General features: G+C 37.3%; 1 protein-coding gene across 6 annotated transcripts in view; it reads right to left on the reverse strand.

Annotated features, from left to right (window-relative positions):
• NRG4 (neuregulin 4) overlaps nucleotides 1–22,401 on the reverse strand; it is a 123,504-nt gene that overhangs the window by 2,272 nt on the left and 98,831 nt on the right. For 2 of the 6 annotated variants that reach the window (XM_063596810.1, XM_055098561.2), the window contains exons 8-10: nucleotides 17,804–17,883; nucleotides 7,642–7,729; nucleotides 5,852–5,931 (exon numbers count right to left, since the gene is read on the reverse strand). In XM_063596810.1, coding sequence (XP_063452880.1) covers nucleotides 7,671–7,729; nucleotides 17,804–17,883 — 139 coding nt within the window. In that variant the 3' untranslated portion in view covers nucleotides 5,852–5,931; nucleotides 7,642–7,670. Of the gene's footprint in view, nucleotides 1–5,518; nucleotides 5,657–5,848; nucleotides 5,932–7,641; nucleotides 7,730–17,803; nucleotides 17,884–22,401 lie in introns of those variants that run through there. The other 4 variants (XM_055098562.2, XM_055098560.2, XM_055098563.2 and 1 more) reach the window with 4 other exon arrangements.

A 22,401-nucleotide genomic window follows, 5' to 3' on the forward strand; every position in this document is an offset into this window, starting at 1 on the left:
ACCTGTCTGGGGATACCTGAAGGACTGACACAAGGTCACATCTTTGTTTTGCCTAACTGGTAGGGTGGGCACTGCTTACAAAAGCTGCAAAGAACCACAGGTGCATGGGGCAAGAGGTTATGGGTGTAAACATAAAATAGAACAACTAAGGCCCAGAGGAGAATCTGGGGTAAGACTTTGGGAAATTAAGAACAGTTACATATACAGGGGGGATTTAAAATGCGACATGCATGCTCAGGGAAAACACTTGCCCGGAAAGTTCTAAGACCCAAGCTTTCACCTTGGTCTGGTCCCTAAGCCCAAAAGCAGGCCAAAGTAAGTATTGAAGGATTACCTGGGACAAAGCTGATTTGTAAAATCTAGGATTGCTCCTAGCATTCAAGGGAATTTATGTCAAAATAGCTGAACATGACATAAAAGGAAGAGAGACTTCAGTGATCACACACAGAAGGAATAGTCTTTTATAGAAATAATTTGGAAAACTCTCAAAACAAATGGATGACAGCTTTTAAAAATAAAAAAACAATGAACCAGAAAACCGTGGGGAAAGGAATCTCATACCTAGAGTTACCATATTATAATAGTGAATATCCAACTCTCAAGGAAAAAAATCACAAACCATACAAAGGAACAGGAAAATAATGCGCATTCAAAAGATCAAAATTAATTGACCTTGTCCTAATGAAGGACATTAAGCTAGACATATACTTTAACTCAAATATGCCCAAAGAACTAAAGGAAAACATGAACAAAGAATTAAAGAAATCAGGAAAATGATAAATGAACAAAATCAGAATATCAACAGAGATAGGCATTATAAAAAAATTCTGGAGGAGAAAAGTATAATAAATGAAATTTTCACTACAGGGCTTCAGCAGCAGATATAAGCAGGTAGAAGAAAGAATCAGCAAACTTGAGATGGGATCATTGAAAGCAGAAACAACAAATCAAGCCTCCATAGTTTTAAAAGATACATATCACACACAAAGAAGTGAAGAAGATACATATCACGCACAAAGAAGTGAAGAAGATATGGTGCATTTTTGAACCACAACAGGATGTAGTTAGAAATCAGTAACAAAAGGAAAATTGGAAAATTCACAAACTTGTGGAAATTAAACAAAACACTCAACCAATGGGTCAAAGAAGAAATCACAAGGGAAATTAAAAAGAAGAGAAAAATGCAACATACCAAAATTTATAGGATGTAGTGAAAGCACTGCTAAAAGGGAAATTTATAGACATAAATGCTTACATTAAAAAACAAAAAACACCTCATGTCAACAACCTGACTTTGCAGCTTGAGGGGGAAAAACATACTAAATCCAAAGCTAGCAGATGGAAGGAAATAATATAGAACAGATATAATAAATTGAATAAAGATTAGAAACACTAGAGAAAAATCAGTGAAACTACAAGTTCTTTAAAAGACCATAAAGTTGGAAAGCCTATGCCTAGATAGACTAAGAAAAAAAGGAAGACTCAATTGCTAAAATAAATGAAAATGGGAACAGCACTCTAGATTCTAGAAAAATGAAAAGGGTTATAGAAGAATACCTTCGACAATCTAGATGAAATGGTCAAAATCCTAGAAATGCAAAACCTACTACTGCTGAACTATGAAAAAAATTTAAAAATCTGAATAGAACTATAACCAGTAAGGTAATTGAATTAGTAATCAAAATTCTCCTGGAAAAAAAGCACTGGGCCTGATGGTTTTCATTTGTGAATTCTACCAAATAAGAAGAAATAACCCCAATCCCTTCTAACTTTTCCCAAAAATTGAAGAGGAAGGACGCTGCCTAATTCATTCTGATGCTGAAGCCAGACAAAAATACTACAAGAAAAGATTACAGACCAGTTATTCCTTATGATCACTGATTCAACAATTGTCAATACTAGGAAACTGAATTTAGCAGCATATTAAAAGGATTGTACACCACGACCAAATGGAATGAATTCCTGGAATGCAAGGATTGTTCAACATACAAAAATCAATATAATATACTACATTAACAGAATGAAGCGAGAACCAGATGATCATCTCAATTGATGCAGACGAAGCATTTGACAAAATCCAGCAGCCTCTTGTGATTAAAAACACTCAACAAATGAGGGATAAGAGGAAACTACCTCAACATAATAAAAGCCAGATATGAAAAGCCCACGGTAGACACCATACTTAGTGGTGAAAGCTTTTCCTCTAAGATCAAGACAATGCTCATTTCACCATTCCTATTCAACACAGTACTAGGAGTTCTAGCCTGAGCTAGAAAAAGAAAAGACATCTAAGTTGGAAAGTAAGAAGTAAAATCCTATATGTTCACAAATGATATGATCTTTAGACAACCCGAAAGATTCCACACCAAAAAAAAAAAAATAACTTAATTCAGTAAGGTAGCAGGATACAAAGTCAACCCACAAAAATCAGTTGCATTCCTATACACTAACAATGAACAACCTGAGAAGGAAATTACAAGAACAGTCCCATTTACCATAGCCTCAAAAAGAATAAAATGCACAGAAATTAGCTTACCCAAGGTGATAAATGGCTTGTACAATGAAAACTACAAAACATTGCTTCAATAAAGATAAAAATAAACGGAAATACATCTCATGTTCATGGATTGGAAAATAATGTTAATATGTCAGTACTATTCAAAGTGATGTACAGATTCACTACAGTCTCTATCAGAATCCTAGGATTTTTTTTTTTTTTTTTTTTTTTTTTTTGCAGAAATAGAAAAACCCATCCTGAATTTCATGTGGAATCTGAAGGGATCCCAAATAGCCAAATCAGTCTTGAGAAAGAAGAACAAATTGGAGGACTTAAACCTGCAGAGTTTAAAACTTACTATAATGCTACAGTAATCAAAACAATGTGATTCTGGCATAAAGGCAGACAGATAGACCAATGGGATAGACTGGAGAACCTAGAAATAAACCCTCTCATATGTAGGTAAATGATTTTTGACAAGGGTGCCAAGGCTATTCAAAGGATAGTTTTTTCAACAAATAATGATGGGAAAGCTGGATAACCACATGGCTAACTAACAAAGTTGCAACCTCACTCATTTGCAAAAATTAACTCAAAATGGACCAAAGACCTAAATGTGAGAGCTAAAACCATAAAACTCTTAGGATGTGGCAGTGGTTTCTTGGATATGACACCAAATTCACAGACAACAAAAGAAAAAATAGGCAAATTATACTTCATTAAAATTAAAATTTTGTACATCAAAGAACACTATCAACAGAGTAAAAAGATTACCTATGGAGTGGGAGGAAATAATATGCAGTTCACGTACCTAATAAGGATTAAACATCCAGAATACATACAAAACTCCCAAAATGCAACAACAATGTAAAAACCTGATTTAAAAAATGGCAAAGGATTTGGATAGATCTCCAGAGAGGACATGCAGATAGCCAGTGAGCACATGAAAAAATGCTTAGCATCACTAAACAGTAAGGAAATGCAAATCAAAACCACATTGAGATACCACTTCATACCCACTAGGATAGCTCTTATTAAAATTAAAAAAAACCACACAAGTGTTGGCAAGGATGTGGAGAAATTGGAACTCTTATTACTGATGGAAATATAGTGGTATGCAGCTGCTGTAGAAAACAGTATGGTGATTTTCCAATTAAATATAGAATTGTCATTTGATTCAGCAATTGCATTTCTGGGTATATACATAAAATAATTGAAAGCGGAGGCTTGAGGGTATATTTGTATACCAGTGTTCACTGCAGCATTATTCACAGTAGTCAAAAGGTAGAAACAACCCAAATACCCAACAGATGAATGGATAGACAAAATGTGTTATATCCATACAATGGAATATTATTCAGCCATAAAAAGGAAATTCTTATACATACTACATCATGGATGAACCTTTCAGACATTAAGTAAATCACAAAAGGACAATAATGTATGAATCCACTGATGTGAGGTACCTAGACTAGTGAGATTCATAGAGACAAAGTAGAACAAAGATTACGTTTTGTCACAGGGGGCAGGAGGGAATGGGAATTTATTGTTTAAGGGGCACAGAGATTAGTGTGGGATCATGAAAAAGTTCCGGAGGTGCATAGTGGTGACTGGTACATACAACGAATGTATTTAATGCCTTTAAACTGTAACTTCAAAATGGTTAAAATTTAAATCTTACGTACGTTTTGCCACAGTAAATTTTTAAACCACCAAAAAAAAAAAAAAAAAAAATATGGCCTAGCTTTTTTTTTTTTTTTTTTTTTAAAGGGGGGTGGGGTGGGGTATTTAGTCACAAGACATAGAGGAACTTTAAGTGTATATTGCTAAGTGAAAGAAGTTAGTCTGAAAGGCTACATACTACATGACTTCAAATATATGACATTCTGGAGAAAGCAAAGTTAGTAAAGACTGGTTGCCAGAGGTTCAGTGGGAGAGAGGGAGGGGTAAATACATGGAGTAGAGATTTTTAGGGTGGTGAAACTACTGTATACAATACTATAATAGTGGATACATGACATTATATATTGGTCAAAATCCGTAAAGACATACAACAAAAAGAGGACCCTTCATGTAAATTATAGGCTTCAGCTAGCCTGGGTGACAAAGTGAGACTTTGTCTCAAAAAGTAAAGTAAAAATGTGTCAATATTGGTTAAACAAATATACCACAGTAGTGCAAGATGTTAATAATAAAGGCCTGGGGTGGGGGGGGAAGCATAGGGGAACTCTGTACTATCTGCTCAGTTTTTCTGAAAATCTAAAACTTCTAACAACAAAGTCTATTAAAATTATGTGAGAGCTTTTCATTTTGTGTACTCTGTCTCAATGTCTTACCCTCGTGTTTGTGAAATGAATGAACGATGGGTGATGAATGAATTGGTGACACTAGTGACACACTGAATTCACAGCACTTACACTGGGCCAGACTGTGTAGAGAAGCCAGCGTGCATCCCAGCCTTGATGAGGACATAGTTCAGAGATGGGCTGTTAGGTTTGGCCGGTGCATGCCCTTCTGCCTAAGCCATTTACCAGCCCCAGACCTTTCCACTGCTCCAAGACTTTATTTTCATACTTCCTTAAAGTTACTATTGCTTTTTTTTCCCCCATGTAACTTAGGTAGAAAAAACTGGAGAAACTAAATTGTTCTGACCTAATCAGTTCTTAATGTTGCACCTAAAAAGATAGAAACTGCATTCTGAAAAATCATGCACTAAAAATTACAAGGGAAATAGGTTTGGAACTTTGTGACCTGTGTAGTACAATAACAATCCTAAATTTCCAGTTACTTGCACCTAGAATTAGTCAATCTTTTGCAGTCAAAATTTTGGGTTTTTGTTTCTTCCTTTGAGAGACAGATCCTTGAAATCAGTCACTTCTAGTAGAAAGCATTTTCATCAATATTGAAAGAATGATACAGAGGTATCTATCAGTCAGTGCTTTTTTCTAATTGCCAGGTGAAATGTCTTCTTAGTTTTTTCATCAGTACTTGCAGCTTCTCAGATAACAGCAGGAATGAGGTGGTTTTGAAGCCACTAAGCCAGCTACTCCTTGCATTTAAAGGGTTTTCATCCTTTTTCATAAGATCTTCATATATCCCTTAGGGTTTCTCTCTAGGTGTGTGAACATTTGCCTCTGGTTGCTTCAGCACATCAGCTTTCTGGGGAGAGTCATGTTGAACCAATGTGACTTCGAATTATACTGGTATCACCCCCTACTTAGCAGTTGCCGATGGACTGATGCACATTACAGAAGCACACACACCTTGCAGCAGAATGGATTATGGTTCATGATACGAGTTACACAAGCGTTTTATTTAAGAAATAAAGGATTAAATTTTTAATTCTTTTACCTAGTGGTGTTTCATTTTCTGCCTTTGTAAAATAAAAACAATGATTTGGTTCACTTTGACGTTTCTTCAGTGTTCTTCATGACCTGTGAAAAATAATTAAGAATTAAGATGCTTTCTCCATTGCAATGTTTCTTACTACGCACACCTATCTACATGTCTCTTATCTTCTTCACATATATAAGCCAACCCCTTCTGTTTGTGATAGGATGTGTTGAGGTAAACTAACCTAGAATATCAAAAATTTCCAGCAGCCTGACAAGACTCCTCAGAACACTGAGTTATGTCAGATTCCCCATTCAAGTCTCACATATAAGTTCCCTGCATGCCTGCCCACACCCCCTGCCCCTCACTGTCTTTGCTCACTGCTTCTTACCCAAAGTTCTAACAAGCCTGGTGACCTCTCTCAGATATACAAGTTAGAAAAGGGTGGTTGAGGGGAAAAGATTGCTAGAGTGAGTCACTGTAACAGCAATGACAATAATAGATGGCAAGAAAATACCAAGGAAACAAGGACTAATAAAACCTGTGGCTAATTGGGACTATTTAGAGACAAAAATTCCCTTTGTAGCCAGCAAGCCCTGAGACTAACACCCATATCTGTGGAAGTGCAGTAAGAAAAACATGGGTTTAACCTCCCTAAACCTCAGTTTTCTCATTGTAGAGTGAGAATAATACCACCTACTCCATACAGTTGTTAAGGTTTATAGGAGTTAAAATATTTGAAATATTAACCATAGTACCTGGCACACATAGGCATGTGGTGTGCATGATCATACTGTTACACTGCTTTCCATTTGGAGAGTTGTGTTGTCAGCATTAGGGCATTATTGCAGTAGGGATGGTGTCTAACAACAATATAAATGCATGCTAAGACTTCAGGCTGTGGATTTATGCTAGGAATAAATTGGAAAGATTGCCCGGGGAGGCTTACATTCCAGAAGCACACAAGGCAACATGAATAAACCTATCGATGAAGTAAGGCTTGATGGTGTGGTGGCAGGAGGACGTCCTTGGTGAAGGAAGGTCATTAATAAGTTTTTAAAATATAATGTACCTTTATGCTATGATTTTCATAATATGAGCTAACATTATTAAGCAAGTCCCAGTCTTCATAATCGGCTCTCCTCATCAGAGAATCTAACTTTATTTTCATGACATATCTTGTCACATTTAGTAAAAGGCTTTTGTGTGTGTGTTGGGGGGGGTGGTGGTTATTTGCTTATAGTTATGGTCTTGCAGTTATTGACTGAGATTGTTCAACCTTGAAAAAACGGTCAAATGAACTAATTTTGTCAGCTGAGCCTAATACCTTACCCCTGTTTTTAACCTTTGTTATGATGTCTTTTTCTTACAAAAAAACAAAAACAGTAATTTAATACTTTTTTTAATACTTTTTTTTTTAACAAGTATGTCTTTATAAAGTCAAGCTCCTGTTACTCAGGAGGCTGTTACATTTTTGTATTTTTAGTAGAGACAGGGTTTCACCATGTTGGCCAGGCTGGTCTTGAACTCCTGCATTCTCTGAGAATTTCTTCATGGTTATTTAACCATCAAGCACTTTAAAAATTAATGTGGCTCCAGACATTACAAATATAGCAAAGATCTACAAACCTAACAAACAAAAGACATGCTTTTACTCATGTACAGGAGTAAAGTATGGGAACAGATTATCCCTCCTGATAAGTGATAATTCTGAGCACCATAAAACACATCAACTGATAGCATTATTTAATAATGGCATCTCTTTCAGGCTGACTGACTTTTTATTGTGAAATATACTTTAAAAAATTTACCATTTTAACCATTTTTAAGTTCAGTAGCATTAAGTACAGTAGTCCCCTCTTCTCCATGGGGGATACATTCCAAGACCCCAGTGGATGCCTGAAATCACAGACAGCACCAAACCTAAATATACTATTTTTCCTGTACCTATGATAAAGTTTATAAATTGGACACAGTAAGATTAGCAATAACTAATAATAAAGTAGAACAATTAATATGACAGCATCACTACTCTTGCACTTTGGGGCCATTATTAAGTAAAATAAGGGTTATTTGAACACAAGCACTGTGATAGTGCAACAGGAGCTCTGATAATGAGATGGCTACTAAGTAGCTAATGGGTGGGCGGCATATACAGTGTGGATGTGGTGGGCAAAAAGATGATTCACATCCTGAGTAGGTCAGCGGGAGATTTCATCATGTTGCTTAGAAGGGTGCGCAATTTAAAACATGAATTATTTCTGGAACTTTCCGTTTATATTTCAGACCACAGTTGACTGTGGGTAACTGAAATTGCTAAAAGCTAAACCACCTATGAGGGGTTATTATTGTACATTTACATTGTGTGCAACCATCACACCATCTCCAGAACTTTTTGTTTGTTTGTTTTGTTTGATTTTGTTTTTTTGAGACGAGGTCTCGCTCTGTTGCCCAGGCTGGAGTGCAGTGGCACGATCTCAGCTCACTGCAAGCTCCGCCTCCCGGGTTCACGCCATTTTCCTGCCTCAGCCTCCCAAGTAGCTGGGACTACAGGTGACCACCACCACGCCTGGCTAATTTTTTTTGTATTTTTAGTAGAGACGGGGTTTCATCATGTTAGCCAGGATGGTCTCGATCTCCTGACCTCGTGATCCGCCTGCCTCAGCCTCCCAAAGTGCTGGGATTACAGGCGTGAGCCACCGCGCCTGGCCCTCCAGAACTTTTTCATCATCGTAAACTGAAACTCTACCCATTAAACAGTAACTCCCTATTCCTCCCCTGACAGCCCTGGTGACCACCATTCTACTTTCTGTCTCAATGAATTTGCCTATTCTAGGTGCCTTGTATACGTGGAATCACACAATACTTACCTTTCGTGTCTGGCTTTTTCACTTAGCACGTCTTCAGGATTCACCTATGTTGTGGCATGTATCAGAATTTCATTCCTTTTTAAAGCTAAATAATATTCCATTATAGGTATATACCACATTTTATCTATTCATCCACTGATGGATATTTGGGTTGTTTCCACCTTTTGGCTACTGTAAGTAATGCTGCTATTGAGGCAGGAGAGGTAGTCAAGGAAGTAACCATGTTCTTGGTTACAGGGGCGACCGTGCTGTCAACACAATAAGTCCAGCATTCGCATTGTAGTCCAGCTCATTCAAGCAAAGCTATCTCCAGTAGGGAATTTCCCTGTAGGGAGCATGTGCATTTTGATTTTACTTGTCCTCAGACTGACCCATTGCTCATTATAACTGTAAAAAACACTTCCCTGAGGAGAGATTTCAGATGCTAATGAGATATGTGATGTGTGAACAAACACGTACAGCTACTGGCATGTGCACCCAGAGGACCAGCCAAAACATGCTTACTAGTAACAGCTCTTCCCACCTCCTCATGAGTAATAATCTAAGACTCCCAGAAAGGGAGTCTCCCTAGTGCCAGTCTTTGCTGTCTCATCCTTATGAGCAGCCTGCCCTGAATCCTCTCTCAGGGTGTCCTGTCTATTCTGCACCTAACTTTCAAAATATTCTTTCTCCTTTGCAATAATATTGCTATATGCTGCATCTCTGTTTTGTGTCTCTTGTTTAAACTCTTTTAAACTGAAAAGACAATAATCAAGGTCTCACAATAGCCATTAACACTATGAGTGTAGGTATACAAATATCTGTTTGAGTCCATTCTTTCATTTCTTTTAGATGTATACCCAGGAGTGGAATTGCTAGATAATATGGTAATTCTGTTTAATTTTTTTTTGAGGACTTGCCATATTGTTTTCTTAAAGTGGTCGCACCATTTTACATTCCCACCAACAATGCACAAGGGTTCCAATTTCTACGTGTTCTCACCAACACATGGTTTCTGGTTTTTTGTTTGTATCAATAGTAGTCACCATCCTAAAGGTTGGAAGTGGTACCTCATTGTGGTTTTGATCTGCATTTCCCCAATAATTTGTGATGTTGAGTATCTTTTTTCATGTGCTTATTGGCCATCTGTGTATCTTCTTTGGAGAAATGTCTATTCAAATCCTTTGCCCGTTTTTGAATTAGGTTCTTCTACTTGTTGTAGTTGAGTTTTAGAAGTTCTTTATATATTCTGGATATCAAATCCTTACCAGATACATGATTTGTGAACCTTTTCTCCCATTCTATGGGTTGCCTTTTCACTCTGCTGATAGTGTCTTTTGATGTACCAAAATTTTAAATTTTGATGTCCAATTTGTCTAACTTTTCTTTGGCTGCCTGTGCTTTTGGTGTATAAAGCAATCATTGCCAAATCCAATTTCATGAAGCATTCCCCCTATGTTTTCTTCTCTTAGTAATTTTAGCTCTTACGTTTAGGTCTTTGATCCACTTTATTTATTTATTTATTTATTTATTTATTTATTTTTTGAGATGGAATCTCGTGATCTCGGCTCACTTCATCCTCCGCCTGCCGGGTTCAAGCAATTCTCCTGCCTCAGCCTCCTGAGTAGCTGGGACCACAGGCACGTGCCACCATGCCCAGATAATGTTTTGTATTTTTAGTAGAGAAGGGATTTCACCATGCTGGCCAGGCTGGTCTCGAACTCCTGACCTCGTGATCCACCCACCTGGGCCTCCCAAAGTGCTGGGATTACAGGCATGAGTCACTGCGCCCGGCCCTAGTTAATTTTTGTATATGGTGATAGGTAAGCGTCCAACTTCATTCCTTAGCATGTGGATATCCAGTTTTCTCAGCACCACTTACTGAAAAACGGGCTTTTAAAAACAACTTACTGAGGTATAATTTACAACTTACAAAATTTACTTTTTTAAAGTATGTAATTCAGCTGAGCACAGTGGCTCATGCCTGTAATCCCAGCACTTTGGAAGCCCAGGCAGGAAGACTGCTTGAAACCAGGAGTTCGAGACTAGCCTGGGCAACATAGCAAGACCCTGTCTCTACAAAAAAAATGTAAAAATTAGCCAGGCATAGTGGTGCACACCTGTAGTCTCAAATACTTGGAAGGCTGAGGCAAGAGGACTGCTTGAGTGCAGGAGCTCAAGGTTGCAGTGAGCTATGATCACGTCCCTGCACTGCTAGAGCCTTGGGCAACAGAGTGAGACCCTGTCTCAAACAAAAAAGTCTACAATTCAATGAATTTTAAAATTTACAGAATTGTGCAATCACCACCACAATCCCATTGTAGAATAAATCCATTACCCTAAAAAAGATCATGTGTCCATTCCGAGCGGCCAAGGCAGGTGGATCACTTGAGACCAGAAGTTCGAGACCAGCCTGGCCAACACCAAACCCCGTCTCTACCAAAAAATACAAAACACTAGCCAGGCGTAGTGGCACGTGTGTGTAGTCCCAGCTACTTGGGAGGCTGAGACACAAGAATCCATTGAACCTAGGAGGCAGAGGTTGCAGTATGCTGAGGTCATGCCACTGCACTCCAGCCTGGGTGACAAAAAAAAAAAAAAAAAATCTTGCCCAAACTTTAATTGGGCTGTCTTTTTATTATCGAGTTGAAAAAGTTCCTTATATATTCTAGACATGTCCTTTATCCATCTTTTATATCCATTTGCAAATATTTTGTCCCAGTTTGTGTCTTGCCTTTTCATTTTTAGAATGGTGTCCTTTGAAGCACAAAAGTTTTAAATTTACATGAAGCCCAATTTATGAAATTTTTTATCGATTGTGCTTTTTATATTGTATCTAAAAATCTTTGCCTAATTCAATGTCACAAAGACTTTCTCTTATGTTTTCTTCTAAGGTTTTTATAGTTTTAGCTCTTATATTTAGACCCATTTTGAGTTTTTTTTGTGCATGGGAAAGGGTCTGAATTCATGTTTTTGCATGTGAATATCCAAACTGCCCCAGTATCATCTGTTGGAATGACTATCCTTTCTGTATTGAATTGCCTTGGCAGCTTTGTCAAAAATCAATTGTGGTCTATCTGGATGCCCAGTATGAAGCTTCTAACTTTGTTCTTCTTTTTCAAAATTATTTTCTCTATTCTAGGTCCTTTGTGTTTCCATGGGAATTTTAGAACCACCTTGTCAATTTTTACAAAAACACCTGTTGGGATTTTGTCTGGGATAGCACTGCATCTATATAGGTCAATTTGAGAACTGACACCTTACAATATTGAATCTTCCAAATCTATGAACAAAATATAACTCTCCATTTATTTAGGTCTTCATTTCTCTCAGCAATTTTTTTTTTTTTTAGTTTTCACTGGATAGGCCTTTCATATTTTTGTCTGATGTATGCTTATGTACTTAATACATTGAGATTCTATCATTAATCATTTTTTTAAATTTCCATATCTAATTGTCACTGATATATAGGAATACAATGGACTTTTTTGAAATTTTAAGATAAGTTTATTAAGTCCAATGATGAAATCTATCAGAAGAATATTCTCCTGAAAATAATTTCTTCTTGGAGAAAAGGAAAGGAAAATCAAAACCCTCTGAGCATAGCCAGGATGCTGTGGCAGTCGAGCCTCTCTACAGATGGGGACAGTCCCTCTGGTCAGTGGAGTCTCTCTCTGGGTCAGCAGGTTTGGAGTCTGGATCATCCTCCTCATCCCCCAGCTCCAGGTCATCCATTTACTGGAACAAAGACTCAATTACCTCCACATTGTTTCCAGCATCCTCCAAGAACTGGATATCAGATGTGTCAAGATTTGGATCTGTTTCAAGTAGCTGTTTCCCACTTATTTTTTCCTGCTTATTCTTTGATTTGGTTCTTTTTGATTTCCAAGAGTTCAGTATCAAACACGGCTTCTCAACTTAAGAAATGCTTAATTGTAAACAGGAATGCCATGGAATAATTGCTCTATGGTTTCTTCTGCTTCTTTTTGTTTCTTGCCCAAATTTTAATTGGATTGACTTTTTATTCTTGATTTCAAAGAGTTCTTTTTATATTCTACATATATGTCTTCCTCCCTTTGCTTTTTATCCATTTCATTTAATTTTTCTTGCACAGCTGTCACTAAAGATCATCACCATGCCAAGATTTCTTCAGCTTGTAATGCTAAGAATTTTTAAATGTCTGAGACATTATCTTCTAGATTTTCCAAGAATGTTTCATAAAAAGGAGCTTCATTTGGGTATTTCTCACTGTCTGTAAACTTGAGGATAGTCTGGACAGTTTCATTATTTTCTCCAGCCTCAGATATCACAGTAATGGTAGAGCTGGGTGGGTTCTTTTTTTCTTTTTCTTTCTTTTTTTTTTTTTTTTTTTTGAGACGGAATCTCACTCTGTTGCCCTGGCTGGAGTGTGGTGGTGCAATCTCAGCTCACTGCAACCTCTGCCTCCTAGGTTCAAGCGGTTCTCCTACCTCAGCCTCCCTAACAGCTGGGATTACAGGCACCTGCCACCATGCCCAGCTAGTTTTTGTATTTTTAGTAGAGACAGCGTTTCACCATGTTGGCCAGGCTGATCTTGAACTCCTGACCTCAAGTGGTCTGCCCCCCTTGGCCTCCCAAAGTGCTGGGATTACAAGGCATGAGCCACACCACACCTGCACCAGCATGACATATCTTTATTCATCCTTTTACTTTTAACTTATTTGTGTCTTTATACTTAATGTATATTTCTTGCAGATAGCATATCACATTAATTTTTATCCAGTTTTACAATCTCTATCTTAACTGGGTGACTTAGACTTTTTACAGGTTGCTCTAGAGTTTCTAGCATACACTTTTGACTTATTACAGTTTCCCTTCAAGTGATGACGTACTGCTTGACATTCAGCCTAAGAACCTTACAGTGGGGTATTTCCCTCGCTACCCTCCCAATCTTTGTATTTTCTTATTATACATTTTGCTTTTATGTATGTTGTAAGTCCCATACTATGTTGTTATGATATTTCATTAAATGGTCAATTATTTCTTAAGGAGATTTAAATAATACGAGAAAGATCTTACATATTTACCCACATAGTTGTCATTTCCGGTGCTCTTCCTCCCTTTATGTAAATCCATATTTCCATCTGATATTGTCCTTTTGCCTGAAGGACTTCCTTTAACATTTACTTTAGTGCGGTTCTGGTGATGATAAATTCTTCCAACTTTCATACGCCTGGAAAATCTCTATTTTGCCTTCATTTTTTTCTAAATAGTTAGTTACTGATTTTTTATGGTTTTGAGATACAATCACGTACCATAAAATTCACTCATTTAAATTGTACAATTCAATGGCTTTTAGTATATTCAGAGTTGCACATCCATCAGCACAATCAAATTTATGACACTTTCATTCCCAAAAAGAAAGCCCACATCCCTTAGCCATCACTCCCCAACATCCCCCCATTTCCTCCAGTCCTAGGCAAACATTAATCTACTGTCTGTCTCTATAGATTTGCCTGTTCTGGGCATTTCATATAAATGTTATAAAATATGTGTTCCTTTATGACTGGCTCCTTTACTTCAGCATGTTGTTTTCAAAGTCCATCCATGTTGCAGCATATATTACTACTTAATTTCTATTTCCTGCTGAATAATATTCCATAGTAGGAATATAACACATTTTATATATCCATTTATCAGCTGATGGACATTTGACTAATTTCTACTTTTTGGCTATTATAAATAATGCTGCTATGTGCTACGAACATTCATGGACTTTTTTTTCTTTTTTTTCGCCCTCCTCAAAGTTTTTTTCTTTAGAGATGGGGTCTTGCTATGTTACCCAGGCTGGCCTCAAACTCCTGGGCTCAAGTGATCCTCCACTGCGGCCTCCCAATAGCTGGGACTACAGACGTATGCCACCACACTTGGTTTCATTGTGGTTTTGATCGTCATTTCCTGATGGCTAATGATGATTGTCTTTTCATGAGATTACTAGTCATTTGTACATATTATTTGGAGAACTCTTTTCCAATCCTTTGCTCATTTTTAAAATGAGTTGTTTCTTCATTAAGTTGTAAATATTGTTTATATATTCAACTACATATATGTATTTCAGATCATATGTATAAGTCTCATATGTATGATTAAAAAAATTTTCTCTTAGAAGTAGGTTGTCTTTTCACTTTCTTGAGGGTATCCTTGGAAGCACAAAAGTTTTTTGTTTTTAATGTTGATGAATCCAGTTTTTGTATTTTTTCTTTTGTTGCTTGTACTTTTAGAATCATAACTCAGAATCCGTTGCCTAATCCAAGGTCAGGAAGATTGACACCTATGTTTTCTACTAAGAGTTATATGGTTTTAGCTCTTATATTTAGATCTTTGATCCATTTTGAGTTAATTTTTATATATGGTATGTAGGGGTTTAAATCCATTCTTTTGTGAGTGGATATCCAGTTTTTCCAGCACCATTTGTTGAAAAGACTATTATTACCCCCCACTGAATTGTCTGGCACCCTTTAAAAAATGCATTTACTATAAATGTAAGAAGGTATGTCTGAACTCTCAATTGTATTCCATTCATCTATATGTCTATCCTTATGCCAGCACTACTTTGCCTTGATTACTGCAGCTTCATAGTAAGTTTAGAAATTAGTAAGTGTGAGTCTCCTAACTTTGTTCATCTTTTCCAAGATTGATTTGCCTATTTTGCCTTGTGTTTGAAAGATATTTTTGCTGGATGTAGAATTATAGGTTTACTTTTTAAAATACATTACAGATGTTGCTCCATTCTTTTAAGGTGTGTTATTTCTGAAAAATGCCTGCTGAAATCCTTAGCTTTGTTCTCTGTCTGTAATGTGTCTTTTTCTAGCTGCCTTTAAGACTTTATCACTGGTTCTGAGCAATTTGATTATGATGTGTCTTGGTGTATTACTACTCTGTCACTCAGGCTGGAGTGCAGGGGACAATCTTGGCTCACCGCAGCCTTGACCTCCTGGGCTCAAGCAATTCTCCCACCTCCCAAGTAGCTGGGACTACAGATATGCACCATCATGTCCAGCTAATTTTGTTCTTTTTTGTAGAGATGAGGTCTCACTATGTTTCCCAGGCTGGTCTCAAACTCTTCGGTTCAAGTGATCCTCCTGCCTCAGCCTCCCAGAATGCTGGGATTATAGGCGTGAGCCAGAGTGCCAGGCCTTTGTTGAAATTTTTATATGTGTGAATTGATTGCTTTTATTAAATCTGCAAAAATTTTTGACTCTTATTTCTTCTGTTCCCTCCTCTCTCTTATCTCCTTCAGGGACTCAACATTATGCCACCTGCAATTGTCGCACAGTTCACTGATGCTCTTTTCATTAAAAAAATTTTCTTTCTGCGTTTCTTTTTTTCTTAGTTCTACTGCTATATCTTCAAGTTCACCAATATTTTCTATGGTGTGTAATCTGCTGTTAATACCATCCAGTTTTTGTTTTTTGTTTTTTTTTTTTTTTTGATCTCAGACACTAGTTTTCATCTCTGGAAGTTTGGTTTGGGTCCTTTAAAAAATATATCTTCCATGTTCCTACTTAACTTTTGAATCTATGTAATACATTTATAGTAACTGTGCTTGCCTGGTATTTAAAGCGTCTGTATCAATTTCAATTTCTTTTTTTTTTTTTTTTTTTGAGACGGAATCTTGCTCTGTTGCCCAGGCTGGAGTGCAGTGGCGCAATCTTGGCTCAATGCAACCTCCGCCTCTGTGGTTCAAGCTATTCTCCTGCCTCAGCCTCCTGAGTAGCTGGGATTACAGGCACCCACCATTGGTTTTTTTTTTTGTATTTTAGTAGAGATGGGGTTTCACCATGTTGGCCAGGCTGGTCTTGAACTCCTGACCTCAAGTGATCCATCTGCCTCAGCCTCCCAAAGTGTTGGGATTACAGGTATGAGCCACCATGCCCGGCTTTCAGTTTCTTAATATTTCTCATTTTGAGCACATTTTCTGCTTCTTTGGAGGTTGGTAATTGTATTGGATGTGAAACATTATTAATTTCACCTGTTGGGTACTAGATATTTTTCAGCATTGTTGAGCTTTGATCTAGGATGTAGTTATTTGGAAACAATTTGATTCTGTCAGCTCATGCTTTTACAGTTTATTAGGCAGAACTGGAGCAGTGCTTAATCTAGGGCTAGTATTCGCCACTATCAGGGAAACACCTTTCTATGTACTCTACCCCGTGCCCCGTGAATAATGAGGTTTCCAGCCTCAGTGGGCACAGACACTTTTCCTGGCCCTGTGTGAATACTGGGCACCTCTAATCCTTCAGGTGATTTTTTCCACAACCTCAAGTATTTTCCTCCCACACATGCCCTGATTAGTACTCAGCTGAATACTTGAACTGAAGATCTCTGGAGTTCTCTCTTCATACACCTCTCTTTTTTCCAGGACTCTCCTCAGTACAATATAGTCACCTTGATCTTTTTGGACTCTTAGCTCCATCTTCTCAACTCAGAGTCAGCCAAACTCAGCCTGGGGTCCCCCACCTTGCACAAAAGCCTGGAAATTCTCTCCAGGCAGTAATCTAAGGCAATCATTGGCTTACCTAGTCTATTGCCATCTCTCAGGGCTCATGGTTCCTTTGATGACTGATAGCAATGTCTTCATATATTTTGTCTTCATAAATTTTAATGCTCCATATATTTTGTCCATTTTTTGTTGTTTTAAGTAGAAGGAAATAAATCCAGTGCCTGTTACTCCATCTTGGCCAGAAGTCTCAAGACAATTTTAAAACATCAATTTGTCTACAAGTTTCCCAAAGATTTGCTGATCTTTACAGGTAAAACTCTTCTTCCTCCCCATATGCTGGCTCACTTCAAAATATTTCTGAGAACCAGTCCCTTATATCTGTGTAGCACATTAGAGCTACATCAGAATTTCATATATTGAGATAACATTGTTTTCTTTGGGAAAAAATGTGATTTGTGTCATACTGATAATAAATTCATTTTTATGTGAAAAAGGGTACCTGGCCAAAAAAAAAAAAAAACCCATAGAAAAGTTTAGGCTCAACCTTTTTTTTCTGGATAGATCTAAATACAAATCCCTACATCTAACAACAACAGTCTCATCTAGGGTTTTAAAATAAGCATTTGTTTTGAGTTTACTCACTGTGTTGGGCACTGGTACTGCTCGTCTCTACCAGGTTGATATCATACTGGACTGAACTGGCTCTCTGAAAGTGGCCTTTCCTGACAATAAAGAGGAGAGAAACACAAAAATGGAAAATGCGTAATAGGAAAAGCATGTCAGAAGACCTAGAAAGAAAGTTTTTTTTTTTTATATCCCTTCTTCCCCCTTTTTACAACACATCAAATGAAAGTATAAACTTGACTATTTGATGGTTCATTTTCTTTCCACAACTACCTGAAATTGTCAGTGATGCTTTAAAACTGTTCCCCATTATTTAACAAATCCATTAGTACACATAGATCATCTGTGGGGACCAGATGCTGATGATGCCGCCTGGTCTTTTTCCTTTAAGACAACAGCAAAGCTGTTGTATCTTAATGTAATTTTTGTGCTCTTTTTAAAGAAGTTAGCTTTCATTATCAGTTGGGACCCTTATGTGACATGGGGTGCCTTTAGTCAATTATTCTAGTAATGGCATTTTAAAAAGTAATTTTGGACATTTTTGAGGTAACAGTACATCAGGTTTTTCAGTCATTTGATCAGTTAATATAGGTTATAATTTATGTTATCATGATAGATTTTGGAATGTACAGTTGATTTCATTTTTTGCAATATGTCTATATGCAGTTTTAGCTTACATTAATGAAAATGAATTCAAAATCACTTTTACCATTGCAAAATGATGGGTATTTTCTAAAAGCATACTTGCTCCTATTCCTGAGACACTACTGATTCTAGCCCAGATTTTAGCATTAGTGGGGTATCATTTTGGACCTCCTTCAATGATGGCACTAATTAGTTACTAAAGTTCAAAAGGACCTCAGTTTAAAGCAATTTCAACCACTAATGGACCAAAAACTATTACAGAAAACAATTTCATTCTTGAAAGCACATTTCCAAGTTCACATGGTCACTACAGGACAGCCCAGATCTTGTGTCACACTTTCTATTTATCCTGTTTTTTAGCTTTCTTTTTTATTTATTTTTAACTAATTGGTTATTTTTAATTCCATTTTTGTCCTTCTGCTAATCTGGCAATTATACACTTTGATTTTCTATTATGTGTTACCCTAGACATTTTAATACTCATCTTAAAATATCAAGGTCAAAATTAACTTATATATTTATCCTCCCCCCATACAAAGACCTTAGTACACTTTAATTACAATCCTTTCAGCTTATTTGCTATCATGTGTTTTAATTCCTTTAAAAAAATACATAGGACAATACTATGTTATAATTTATACAATATTTGTTTTGATATTCACATAGTAATAGCTTTCTCTGTTCTTTCTTGCATTTCACACACGCCGTATAGGATCAACTTCCTTTTACCTGACATATATCCTTCAGGCAGAAGGTTTACTGAGGGATAACTCTCTCAAAGTTTGCTTATTAAAAGTTGTCTTCATCTTACCCTCATTCCTGAGAGATCTTTTCACTGCCACAGAAATTTGGGGTTAACTGTTTTCTCTCAGCATATTGAAAATATCACTGCTCTGTCTTCTAGTTTTGCTTCTTTCCAACTGAGAAGGCAGCTGTTGGTTTAATTGTTGCATCTTTGATGATAATCTGCCATTCTTTTCTGCTTTTGTGATGTTCTCTTTAGAACTGGTGTTCTACAATTTCACTATGTTGCACCCATATGTAAATTTATTTTTATTTATCCTGCTTGAGATTTGTTGGGCTTCTAACATCTACGGGTAACTTTCATCAGTTCTGAAAAGGTCTCTGCCTTTACTTTTTCAAATACTGCCTCTGCCCCAGTCTCTCTTTTCTTCTGGAATTCCAACTAAACATAAGGTAGACACACACACTCTGGTCACCATGCTTCTTGACTTCTCTTCAATATTTTCCATTTCTTTTTCTCTTAGAATTACCCTCTGGGTAATTTTTTCCTATCTATTTTCCAATTCATTAATTATTTTATTGTGTTTAATCTGCTGTTTAAAGACATACACTAAATTTTTAAAATTTATTGAAGATATGTACTGGATTTTTAAAAATTATATTTGATTCATTGGAGATCTGTTTTAGTCTTTGCCGTATTTGCTTATTTCTAAGCCTCTCGCTTATTTTTATTTTCTATTTTTTATTTTTTTTGAGACAGAGTCTCGCTCTGTTGCCGAGGCTGGAGTGCAGTGGTGCGATCTCAGCTCACTGCAAGCTCCACCTCCCAGGTTCACGCCATTCTCCTGCCTCAGCCTCACGAGTAGCTGGGACTACAGGCACCCGCCACCATGCCCGGCTAATTTTTTGTATTTTTAGTAGAGACGGGGTTTCACCATATTAGCCAGCATGGTCTCGATCTCCTGACCTCATGATCCGCCCGCCTCGGCCTCCCAAAGTGCTGGGATTACAGGCATCAGCCACCGTGCCTGGCCACCTCTCACTTATTTTTTGATACATATTAAACATACTTATTTTATATCATGTGTCTGATTCTTCCAATAAATACAGATTTCTGAATATCTTACCCTACTACCTACTGTTTCTGCTAGTTCTAATAAATTGTGCCTCTTTTATTCTATGTTTGGTAATCTTTTCATACTGTGAGACGCTTTTCAAGGTAAAGGATAAAAGTAGGCTCTTCAAGAATTGATTTGTATTTGTTTCTGTCAACCACCTGATGACATTACCAGCCTAGATTATTTTATATTCTTAGCTTTTTACCCCCAGACATTCAGACAGTGTGAATTCAGGATGGAGACCCACATAATGTTTGTGATTGGAGCTTTCTTTTCTCTTGTATTCAGCACCACTTCTTGTTCTTATATATATATGCTTTTCCTTCTATTATACCTATACTTTCTACTCAAAAGGTATTGTTTAGCCTGCTACAGGGTACTTCAGACTAGAAATATTTCTAAGTTCTGGCACAAGTCTGCAGAACAGCTATAGCTTAGAAGGTCTCCTTTCTGAAACTTTGCTGCTCTGGGGCATTGAACACCTGTGGGGTACAATATACTATGCCCTTCACAAACTCAATGGGTTGGCAAAGGAATTTCATTTTGGGGCAACTACAACAATATTAAAGTTCCATTAATTTGTTTATTTATTTATTTTTTTTAGAGACAGGGTCTTGCTCTCTCACCCAGGCAGGAGTGCAGTAGTGCAGTCATGGCTTAACTGCAGCCTCTCATTCCTGGGCTCAAGCGATCTTCCCATCTCAGCCTCCCAAGCAGCTAGGACTACATGCATGTATTACCACACCTGGATAATTAAAAAAAAAATTGTTTTGTACAGACGGAGTCTTGCTATGTTGTCCAGGCTGGTCTTAAACTCCTGGTCTCAAGTAGTCCTCCCACCTTGGCAGGATTACAGGCATAAGCCACAGCACCTGGCCCAAGTTCTATGGATTTAATATCACACAAATCACTCTCAACAATTCCCAGTGGAATAGCAGATATTCTTATAAATCCTTTGGTCACTATATTAGATATGTATTTCTGGCTCTTTATCTTATGGGCATATGATTAAATTGCATTTCCTGACACCTGGATATATTATATGTCTCTTATTGTACATATATGTAAATAAATATATAAATATATAAATAAATATTATCTATTTAATCTATTCATATAAAATAGGAAACAGGGGTCTTGTTCTCTTTCCCAGGTTGGAGTGCAGTGGCATAATCACAGCTCACTGTATCTCAAAACTCCTGGGCTTGGGGGATCCTCCTGCTTCTGCTTCCCGAGTAGCTGGGAATACAGATGTGTACCACCATGCCCTGCTAATTTTTTTTATTTTTCATTTTGTAGAGACAGGGTCTTGCAATCTTGCCCAGGCTGGTCTCAAACTCCTGGGCTCAAGCAGTCCTCTCACTTGGGAATACAGACATGAGCTACCATGTCCAGCCACCTCTTATAATTGAGGAGGACCATGAAACTCCTGCTGGCTAGTGAGTTATGTCAGTAGTGATGTGTGTCACTTCTGGGACAGATCATTTCAATTTAAGTGTGAGACCTTCCAGAGCTTTCTTTTCCCTTTGTTATGACAACCAGCAACACTCAAGATGGTGGTTGCTCCAACAGTTTGAGTCCTTAAGTGACTATGATTAGTAAAGCCCTGCTTGCCAATCCATACTAATTACCTACAATAAGTGAGAAATAATCTTCTGTTTATTAAGCCACTAAACTATTAGGGTTGGTAGTTACTGTAGCCAAACCTAGACTATCCTGACTTATTAATGATAATGAATTAAACATAATTCATTAATTAAACACAATTCATTATCCAATCAATAACAGATGGAAACTATATCTCCAAACTGGCACAAGAGTGATTAATGAGGGAAGTAGGTATTGGTCTTCCCCTTAGCATATTAGACTGACAGAATGTTTAGAGGGATAGAATAGATCATTATTCAGCTTTCCAAACATAGATACATTTAAAGTCAAGCATAAACCTAATTCCAAAGATGGGTGTTCTGGTTATCTACTTATGCATAACATACCACCCCAAACTTGGGGGATAAAAAAACTTTATCTCATGATTCTGTGGGTTGACAGCTTGGGCTCTCTGTGTAGCTGCAGTAAACTGGCAGTTAAGTCAGGAGTCAACTAAAGGTT

This window comes from Pan paniscus, chromosome 16, assembly GCF_029289425.2.
Source record: "Pan paniscus chromosome 16, NHGRI_mPanPan1-v2.0_pri, whole genome shotgun sequence".
Lineage (NCBI taxonomy): Eukaryota > Metazoa > Chordata > Mammalia > Primates > Hominidae > Pan > Pan paniscus.